This window comes from Budorcas taxicolor, chromosome 3, assembly GCF_023091745.1.
Source record: "Budorcas taxicolor isolate Tak-1 chromosome 3, Takin1.1, whole genome shotgun sequence".
In the NCBI taxonomy this organism is placed as follows: Eukaryota; Metazoa; Chordata; class Mammalia; order Artiodactyla; family Bovidae; genus Budorcas; species Budorcas taxicolor.
In genome coordinates this window covers 36,118,730-36,129,890 of record NC_068912.1, presented here as the reverse complement: position 1 = coordinate 36,129,890, position 11,161 = coordinate 36,118,730, and the positions used below count along the sequence as shown (strand labels likewise).

The 11,161-nt window shown below is 40.1% G+C and overlaps 1 protein-coding gene across 1 annotated transcript in view; it reads right to left on the bottom strand.

Moving 5' to 3' along the window:
- Positions 1–2,099: 2,099 nt before the first annotated feature.
- VAV3 (vav guanine nucleotide exchange factor 3) overlaps positions 2,100–11,161 on the bottom strand; it is a 425,860-nt gene continuing 416,798 nt past the window's right edge. Inside the window, exons 26-28 of the mRNA XM_052637052.1 lie at positions 5,039–5,122; positions 2,807–2,958; positions 2,100–2,141 (exon numbers count right to left, since the gene is read on the bottom strand). Coding sequence (XP_052493012.1) covers positions 2,100–2,141; positions 2,807–2,958; positions 5,039–5,122 — 278 coding nt within the window. The remainder of the gene's footprint in view (positions 2,142–2,806; positions 2,959–5,038; positions 5,123–11,161) is intronic.

The following is an 11,161-nucleotide window of genomic DNA, read 5'->3' as shown; positions in this document are numbered from 1 at the left end:
GTATATGGAAAACATTTACTTCTGTCTTTGGTATTAGAAATCTACACAAATCTGCAGCATTTAAAGTTTCCAATATGAAGTATTTAACATAGACAAAGATGTAAATGGTAAGGTCATGAAAAGGGACGCTAATATCCTCTGCTGGGAAACGCCCAGGTCCATGAAATGTAGCAAGAGAGGGAGTCTATTGGCTAAAAAAAAACCAAAACAAAAGAAACAGCACGAGCTACAGTACTTTACACAGGAGTGTTTCAGTTTGTATGAAGCTGCTCTCTCCGTAACATTTGGCAGACAGTAACAGACAAAACATTACCCAGACACAATGTTGCAGATAAGACTTTATGGGAAAGAATCCACTCCAAAGAGACACCTTGAGTGTGTAACTTCACTATACAGAACATCTTATAAAACTCAATTTCATGATCATTTACACATATACAAAAACTTAACTGGTTTTAGCAAGTAACTTTTCTAAAACACAATCACAGTTTACATAATTCTGAGGTAAAGGTCCTGAATCTATCCTATTTGAGAAGTCCTAGCCCACGAGGGTCTCTAAAGGTAGAAGTATCCACGAAACATCAAGTTCTGGCCCTCAGTGGGTTGGGGAGAAGGCCAATCACACCCACCTCATTTTAAAGATGATCCAAGATTTCAGAGCTAAATGTTCCTAATTTGGCTCTATAAAGTTAATGCTTCTAATGTTTTCTGTAGACACTGAGTCTTGTCAGAACATGACTTCTGCTATGGAGAAAATATTTCATCAGGAAAGGGCCAAGTTAGTGTCTTAACTTGATTCTCTTGACTGGGCACTCTGTACATCCCAGGAAAAATGTACTTAGACTCCTCATATAAACAGTGAAGACTTGGTCAAATAAATGCACTGCAGACTTATCTTCCCACCAGTTAATACACACCCGGAAATGGACTCAGATGGGAAGAGCCTCAGTGAGTGATGGGAGCCCACAGTGGATAAGATCATAAAAGTTTAGTGACGCTCCTTTGTGTCCCTGAAATGCATAAAGGACCTTAATGTGCTTTCCTTCAGAAATCCTCAATGAGGTTGTTTGTGCTACTGTAAATACTCCAGGAAAATGTGGGAATTGGTATGTATGTCCCAGGTCTTTTTCATTTGGGCAGAGGAGTCGGGGAGGAGGAAAAGGCATATGTTAATAATGTTGCTTCTCTGAAATGACTTACTATAAATCATAGTCATTGGTCTGTTTATGTAAACAATGGCACCTTAACTCAGGTTACTTGTAACTACCCAAAAAAAATACCCAGCCAAGATTACCTCATAAAGTGAAGTACTACATTTTCTAAAATAACCCTATGAAATCATGAAGGTTGTGAAGATTTAACATGAAGATACTCTTTTATCCACTTTTTGGGGTATGTCTTCTTATGAAGAAGTTTGCAAATATAATCAGGACTTCAAATGAATATAAACTCCTCCCTCCCACAGATGTCACTTACTAAGCAAAGCTGAGCATTTGCCTCTTAAACTTTCACATGAGGAACACTGGCGGTAGTGGCGGGGGGCGGGGGGTAAAAGTGTTTGCCAGGCAATGAGTCACCTTGCTGGGCAATTTAAGACAAGTAATGCTGGACCTTTTTGGTAAGCTGCCCCAGTGGCAGAACTCCCATTTTTCTTCATGCTGAAGAAAGCAAAATTAAACTTCTGCTTCTTTGTACCATCAAAAATTCTGGAGAATGGCACAGGAGAAAAAAGTAAATACACATTAGACATGTACTAATGGCTGGCATTCATGACGTCTGACTGGACGAAATAGAGAGAAACATGAACCAGTGTCCTTTTAGGGCTTTCTGGGGGAAGAAAAGCTTTTGGCTTTGCCCTGGTCCCTGACGATGACAGATGGGCAGGCTGTTTCTTGCATAGCTCTAGGCGAGCCATTAATCTGTCAGTACCAGCATCTTTAGAAATCCCAGCATTAAGACTTAGGAGGGGAAAGAGAGAGAAGATGTTGAATAGCCAGAAAGGCAGCTTTTTAAACACTTCAGTGAATTCATAATGCTGTACAGGCTGCTGTTAATCCCTTCTCTGAAATTCCTGGTGCAGTGCAACGCTGGACTGGAATTTACTCATCCTCTTCCACATACGTGGATGGAAACCAGCCCACCTAAAAAGGAAAAGCAACCAACACAGCAATGTGACTCTATCCAGCACTTCAAACAGAGCAGTTCATTTTCATAACACCCAGAATTAAGCTGGGGTTTAATGCCCACAATGCCCACTGCAGATGAAGAGGATTGGTTTAAACTGCTGCTAAAAGCCCAATAGAGTGAGTGGTAGAAAGGGTGGAATAAAATACACTTCAACAGTGTTCTAATCTGTGAGGACACAAATACGTAAATTAAGAGGTTCTACTACTAAATGCTCTCCTCTTCTGCTATAGAACAAGATATAAAGACAGAGGTCCTATGCCTGCTCTTTCTAATTTAGACCAGTGGCTCTCACAGACATTTTGTGCTCCGCATAGAGCTGATGCTCTAGACTTAAAAAGAGGCTTACAGACTCAAAAGGACTGACATGCTCCTAAACCCTTTTCCCAAAAGGAAGCCATCAAATTTGCCTAAGTAAACTTTGTTTATGTCAGTATCCTAGTCACGCAATGCATTTTTCTGGAGTCCCTGTTTTCAGTAAGGAACACCACCCATGTGGAGCCAGGACCCTGGGAGGGTGACAACTGTAAGGTAGTGAGGGGTTCCCCCCCAGCATCATGGGTGCCAGTGGCTGCCCCGCCCCCTTCATTTACACGATGATCACATTGAGAGGGACGCTCACCCTGCCATTTACTTCTCCTCTCCACCAGCCGTTCGCACTCATCTTCGTGTAAATCTTCACCACATCTCCTTTCAGCAGGGACAGTTCTCGCATATCTCTGGCACAGAAGTCATACCGAGCAATAGCGATGCCCAGCACCTTTGGACTTAACACTGTAAAGAGATTATGGGGCGTCAGAATGGATTTGCACTTTACCGATCATAAGAAGCTAGTCAGATGGATGTTATAGATGCTATCAAGATGCACAGCCGTGATTTCACTACAGACTAGTGATGATGGCAGAGGGGCTTGAAAGCAGCAGAACTGCTGTTTCAATTCAGCCAGCGGCAGTCAGGTCCACAAAGTTTAAAGACTCATTATTCGGTTTTCATGCTCTTCACAGGAACTTCCAAACAGGGACTAGTTTTTGTAGTTTGGCAGGAAAAATGTTAATATCTAAATTACTATCTAGGGTGACAGAATCTCAAATAACTAGCATAAATTTCCTATTGATGGCACAGTAGTCCATTTTTAACTAGAACCTCTATGGTAAAAGCTTCACATTTTTATCTTGTAAGCTCCTCAACTAAGACTCAAAACAATTAACTTTTTTTTTTTGCTCTGAAAGGCTCCTACTGAATCCATGTCATCACTTCTAGTCAAATGGCATCTCCTCCCCACAAACAGCCTTTTTTTAGTTAAAACTATTTACAGACAGTTATTCTTTTATATATAATTTCACTTGTGAAGAAGCTTAAATCATGTTTCATGGAAAAAAATAATAAACACCATCCATGTATCTTCTTTGTTTCAAACAAATCTTATAGAACTGCCCTGGTGGCTCAGATGGTATAGAAAATCTTTACTGAAATACATAACCAAAAACAAGATTCAGGGTGTTCGCTTCCTATACGTAGATTTTTTTTCAATAGTAGGAGAGGAGCTAACCCCTTCTTTGCCCTCATCTGCTTGTCCCGAAAGGAAAACTCAGTTCAAGCTGGACATCTGTTCGTCTCTGGTGTTTCAGAACACATTTCATATTAACATCTCTACCTGTTGCTCCTTGGGGTTATAAAGTATTTTCAATTATATTTTCAGTGATTCTGAGAATCACTCATCTGGGATTGGTGGAACTTTATAAACCTTAAACGGTAGAGAAACTAAGTACAAGAAAGGAAAAAAAAAAAACATGGGAATTGCCATACATCATATTTTAAACAGTTCCCAGTGTCTAGACAGCTACAGTTATGACTGTCACCCTGGAAAACTGTGTCCTCTTGGAGACTGGGATCTCTGGCCTATTTTCCAGAGCTTTGCAATGATAGAAATTTTTTAGTCTCCAGGTGTCCATCATAAGATAAACGAATGGCAATGCTGTAGATTTCAGAACTGTAAAGGGAGCAAAAATAGGTCATTTTATTCTACTGTTCGGACACAAACCACTTTAATAGTTTCCTTACTGAAAACCATCCCATTACTGGGGCACTACTCTTAGAGTCGTGCACGTAAAAACACCCCAGTGATGGAAAAACCCATCATCAACTTAACTGTGTGACCTTATATAGTTCTTTTAACCCCTCTGGGCCACATTCTTCTCACCTATAAAATGAAAGGTCTATACCAGATAACTTGTAAGGGCCTTCTAGTACTATATTTGATTATTCCATTGGGATTTACAGGTTAAATTTTAAAAATCTGTAAGAAAACATACTTTATTCAGTCATCATGTACTCCCTACATGTCACATAAACAGCCCTTACATTCTCTGGCTAATGACAGAAATTAAGACCAGAATGCCCTGCACAAGCAGATGAACAGTCATCCTTCAAAGCAATATGAACTAAATTCTATTCTTATATTTGGAGATAAAGTTGGGATTTTGGTCCTATTTATTTTCTTAATGGAAAGACATGAACACTGGCTTTTCCCAACTAAAATTTCTGATCCTCAAGGAAACTAGTTTTATAAAGCACTTCATTCTCCCTTTATACTTTCACCTCTCAGTTCTTTCTAACTGATGAAAGAAAAAATGTCTTGCTGAAATATAACATGAGCACACACATAAAACTAGAGGATTGGAATGTCAAGACAAACGATGACTTGATGACAGAGAAAAGGAAAGTGCATGGTGGGAATGTGACTGGAGCGGCTGTTTGTGAGGAAATGTATCTACATGAGAAGCCATACACAGAAGTCAAAATACTTGCAAACAAAAGCAAGTTGAAAAGACACATAAAAGCAGTAAAGCAGTACCTGACCAGAAAGGAGTGGAAGAAGGGGGGACAAAGCTGTAGTCTGGTGGAGTTACAAAAGAAAACCCACAGAACAAAGAAGGGGCTTAGAGAAGGAAAGAAAAAGAGAGAAGCAAAGAGCATTTAGGTGTTGGCAAAACACATCTTGACACAGCTATTTCGTTGTCTATAACCTTAAGAAAACTGTCACATCCAAGTTGAAATATCAAGCTTCATTTTCACCCATTCGTCTCCTATCACCATTTTTAAATGACGATCAAGCCAGATTTTTTACATTTTGATTGACATTAATGCAATTCAGAGCGATCCATCCCTTTACAGGTGAGCACAGCATACCCCTCCATGCTGCCATTGTTGAACCCCTTCCCCCCAAGGCTGGCCTTCTTTGATGTGGTACACAATCCCTACTTTGCCACATCGGTGGAGATGGCGATCATGTAAATTCTTAATGTCATACGCTTCACATTATAACTGATATAAAGAAGAGATATAAAAGCCGATAGGGTGGCGTCAATGAAATATGCAGAACCCACTGAAAATTCAAGAAAATCACTCATAAACTTTGTTAAGAACCACCCTCACCCTCCAAACAAGCATGTGCATGGTAGCTTATTTCCAAAAATAAAATATCTGGAAAAGAGAGTAAATATATCCCCCAGCTATAGGAATGTACAGAAAATATCTATGCATTTAGATGCTCAAAAACCTCTCACTTTACTTTTAATAATCAGGGCTAAAATTATCAAATGGTTTGAAAGAGTCAGATGCCATGCTCAGTGTTTTATAAACAACTCAGAGGAAGACACCCATGGTATTTCTTCCTCATATTTGAGAACAACCTAGATTCAAACCTACACAGTGTGACTCGAGTCAAGGCTCTTCACTGCTGCCTACTCGGCCTCTATCGCTCTGCTTCAGGTACCACCTTAGACAGTTGTAAAACTCTCCCTGCTGATGCCAAGGTGCCATTGTAATAGAAAAGGAAGTGTGACTGTAAACTTTCTCCCAATGTGTATTCTTCCCTTAAGCCATGTGATACGTTATTTGGTTGAGCTATGTTTGCCCAGAGACTCTATTACTAAGTTCTTGCTACTGGGATGGGATGTTAGCAAAAGTATCATGAGGCATCTTTGGGAAGGCAGCTGGCACACACCTTCACCCTTCTCTTGTTCTTTATTCTGCCCTGCTGTCTGGAATGCGATAGCTACCATCCTGGTTCTTGAGAACGCAGACCTCACCTTAAGGATGAACTTGAAAGAGTCTGGGTTATTAACATACTCTTGTACCTAAGAATAGCAGTAGCTCATTAAGGGGATGCTTAGATTCCAACCAAACAGACTGGGCAGAGGAACTGAAAGGAGGGGTTCAGTGGTTCTTGGGTTCATATATAAATTGATGCATGCATGACACTTTTTCATAAGTGGCCTCCCATATTTGACCTACCCTGAAGTGTATCCTTGTTGATAATCAAGGTTCTCTTCTAGTCCACCGCATGTTCCAACTTACACTTTTTTTTTAATATAGCAGTATGTGCCCATACAACTAATTTTATAATCTGTGCAACTGACTTTATATTACCATGCAATGTAATTGGTTTGTTTGATTTCGAGGTCATGTTATATCTATTGTTAAAGAGAGAAAAGGACGCCAACTCTAACTGAATGAGGAAAATGGCACCGTAACTCTACTGTTGGCAGAAAATCTGGTGCCAAGATTCCTATCCAGTGTTTGGGAGAACTCTTCATTCTGCTCATTACTTCTAAGTGTCCATGCTTGATTCTTTCTCTGGGACTATTTATCCATGGAGTAATAAAAAGAAGTGGTATTTCCCCAAAATTTCTAATGAAGGTAATTCAAGTCAAGAGTCTGAAAGATAACAAAAGATAAGTTAACTCTAGAAGGAAGAAATAAGAAGTCAATGAAAACACAACTAAATGGTACTTAAATCTCAAATTTAGGTAGATAGCGCCTCCTCCTATTCGTTGAGCTCATCTTTGCTCACTTAACTGCTCAACTTCCAACAAAAACCGGCACAACACAAAGGAAAGAACATGAAATATGTTCATGTCTTGTTGCCCAAGATCCCTGAGAGCCATAATCTATCAATGATATTCCTACAACAACTCTCATTTTTTCCTGAGGTGCTGAACAGCTATTAAATACAGTATGTCTCATGGCATTAACCATACCATAGGCCTGAGGAATCTTCTCAGGAGAGAAACGGATTAACCTCTTACATCCCAATATGTAGCTCTCAGCCAAACATTGTAAGTCCTGGTAAGATGCTTTCTGGTTTTCACACATTGTAGCATGACTTATTGTTGTCACTCTTTCTACATATCAATTTTCACTGTCTTTGGGTCCTAAATTCTTGTATGCTGGCAAAACAGCATTTGAACACCTGGCACCTACAGGGATAAGAGTGTAAAAGAATGTGTCTCCCTAGGAAAGCATGGACTTAAATCTAAATGGAAGCAATGTCAGAATAAAGCATTTGATAAAGATATTTTGTGAAATGGTTTAACCTATGAAACATTTATGCCCATAGTTAGACTATATCCACCTATTTCCACACACACGTACAGATAGATGTTTTCTACACCATATTCCTCCAACTGTACCAAGACGCTAATGTAAGAATTATTGGTAGGTGCATATCCTGGAATGGAATAGAAACAGCTGAGTAACAGTGACGTTCAAATGGGGACACTGAAGGATTATAACCTCCCATTGCTTTTACTTCCTGGCCTAAAATTCATTCACCACCTAGTACTGTAGGGAGCCTGGTGCTAGTACATCACATTATTCCAGGAAGCTTCTTAAGAGAAAGAACTTTTACTCATATCTGTATCCACTGGGATAATACTAAAAATCTGTGTTGAGACCTTTTTCATTAAAATAATCATTTGCAAACTGCATGCCTTAGTTTAGGGCCTAACTTTCCTCCTTCCTCAAATACTTTCAACTCCTTATTAGCATAGATGGAGAACAATGCTCAGAGAGACCATCACAGCCAGGTAGGTCTCTCTGGTTAATTTCATATGATACCTGGCATTCAAATGGGCTAATGTTTATGGAACATTAGCAAATAAGTGGCTCATAAGCGTCTGGCTCCAATGTGGGAGACCTGGGTTCGATCCCTGGGTCGGGAAGATCCCCTGGAGAAGGAAATGGTAACCCACTCCAGTATTCTTGCCTGGAGAATCCCACGAATGGAGAAGCCTGGTAGGCTACAGTCCATGGGGTCGCAAAGAGTCGGACACGACTGAGCAACTTCACTTCACAGTCTAGTGATAGTTCTCATTAAGAGTTATTAAAAGCACAGTCAAATATTAACTCTTCCAAGTTAAAACTTGAAATACTGACATTTTCTAATAGAAACAGAAGCTATTGGCATAACCATTATAAACTGACTGGCAAATAACTACTGAATATTATTCAGTTCTGAGACTTGACTAAGAGGACAGAGCCACAGAAGTATGTCAATTAAAAAAGGAACACAATGTTCACAGTAGAATAAAAAGTACTAGTGAACTGGTATCGACACATATATTTCTGTTGTCAAGGTTAATTTAGCATTGCTTTAAAGTGTTATGCTCCGCCTTGATTAGGCTATTCGTGTTCATGAGCGAATGAAAATCCACTCGATTTTCAATAACATTTGAAATTTGTACACTGCAGAGACCAAGCTCAATCAACACTTGTCCTTAAGGTACTGATTAGCAAATCAAAGTATTTTTGAACTACCACTTAGTTATCCATCATTTGTATAACTGAAGATGAGGCTAAGCATTTGGTAATTATTCTCTGGGGCAGGAATGACCTAATGCGGAGCCTTGAGTTGGAACAACCACAGGTATTCACACTCATTGATGTTAACAAAAAAAAAGTCATCAGTAAAAAATATCAGACAGTTGTACCAATGGTACCATCATCAACACAGCTGTCCCTGAGTCTGGGCCCAGTAGTGGCCTAGAGATTTTCCTGAAGAACTATGTTCCTATGTGGACCCACTTTGAAGGATCCAGGAATTCCTTTTACCAGGATCATCTACAGATGGTCTAGCAACAGAGAACATGTTGAGAATTTAATGAATATTTAAATTTGTGATCCTTAACCTTAGTTTTATTTTGGAACCTAGTCATGTCTTCTTAAACTTGCAGCAAATGTCATAGACATAGTATCAAATATCTGTTCCCCCAGTCTCTCTCAAATACACAGTGTGTATTGTATATTTTATATATTGTCACTGAAGAAACTAATTCAGATTGGCTGAATTATGACAGTAACCTGGCAGGACTTTCTGACACATCAGATGTGAGATAGAATAGCAAGAGAATATTCTAAGATGACTGTAAGGTTTTTGGCTTAAGCAACTGGAAGATTGGAGATTTTTTTTTCTAGGGAAGTACTCAAATGGAGCCTAAATTCTACTCACAGCACTATCTAAGATGAGTGATTTCTGTATCTCAGTATCAACTCTCTCTTCATTATATATAATATTGGTTTTATTTAATTGAATGCTGACATCTGGTAAGTGGACAAATCTCCTCTAACCTAAAATTCAAAGATATGACAAGGAGTACTTAGACTTACTGTGAATATAAACAGCTACTCGGTATTCAATGCTGCACAATCTAAATATATAAAGCCATTAACGAGAAAAGCTGAGTATAATAAGGCCTTATTGTTATGGAAAATGAGATCATTTGACATTTCAGGGGACTCCAGATTATTTATAGGCATCTAGTTTACCAAGATGTGAACTTTATTCTAAATGCTTACTCTTTAAGACAGAGCATCAGACTTCAAAAGAGCTTACAAATTAGTGATGAGAGAGAGTTGATACTGAGATTCAGAAATCACTCATCTTAGATAGTGCTGTGAGTAGAATTTAGGCTCCATTTGAGTACTTCCCTAAAAAAACAATCTCCAATCTTCCAGTTGCTTAAGCCAAAAACCCTGCAGTCATCTTAGAATATTCTCTTGCTATTCTATCTCACATCTGATGTGTGAGAATGTCCCGCTGGGTCACCGTCATAATACTGGGTTGGCCAAAAAGTTCATTCAGATTTTTCTATAAGATATTATACAAAAACCTGAATGAACATTTTGAGTGAGTGAGTGAAGTCGCTCAGTCGTGTCCGACTCTTTGCGACCCCGTGGACTGTAGCCCACCAGGCTCCTCTGTCCATGGGATTCTCCAGGCAAGAATACTGGAGTGGGTTGCCATTTCCTTCTCTAGGGGATCTTCCCGACCCAGGGATCAAACCCAGGTCTCCTGCACTGGAGGCAGACGCTTAAACCTCTAAGCCACCAGGGAAACCCCACATTTAGCCAACTCAGTATATCACCTGTCTGGATGCGTGTTGGTCCAGGCTACCGAACTGCTGCATAAGCCTCCTGACTGGTCTTCCTGCTTCTGCACTGTTGCTGCGCCCATGTGCTCTGTCGCTTCGCTCTGTTCTTGGCAATCCTATGGACTGTACCCAGCCAGGCTCCCTAGAACAACCCTATTACAGTCAGACCACGTTTCCCTCTGTTTAAATCCTTCCAATGGCTTCCCATTTCTTCCAGAGTAAAAGCTAAAGTCTTCCACAGCTGCACATCGGCTGATCTGCTCTCTGTCTCCATCTCTGCTGCTCTGTTCACACTGCACACGTCACATATGCGCCTTCCTTTGCACTGGCTCCTCTGTGCGCACTTCCTTGAGTTTTTACTCAACAGTTACTTTCAGAATGAGGCCTACCCCAATGCCCCATAAAAGAGCCATGGACACATACCAGTTGTATGATGCGGTACAGAGAAAAACCTGAGATTATTGCAGGGGGTGGGGTGATATACAAGCAAAGAAGGAGTTAGAGGGCACACAGTCCCCTAAATTCCCGCTGTCCTACTGCTGAGGATGAGCATGGAAGCTCTGCCGGTGCCATGGCCAAAGTTCAGTAGCCTGCTCTTCAGATGGATTAGGGTATTTATGTGAGTTTATAATAGTAAAAACTCCCCATTTACTACGGACCAGATATTTGTGACCCCCTCACCATCCTCCAAATTCATATGTTGAAACTTAATGCCTCATGTGATGGCGCTAGGGAGTGAGGCTTTGCAGAAGTGCTTAGGTCAT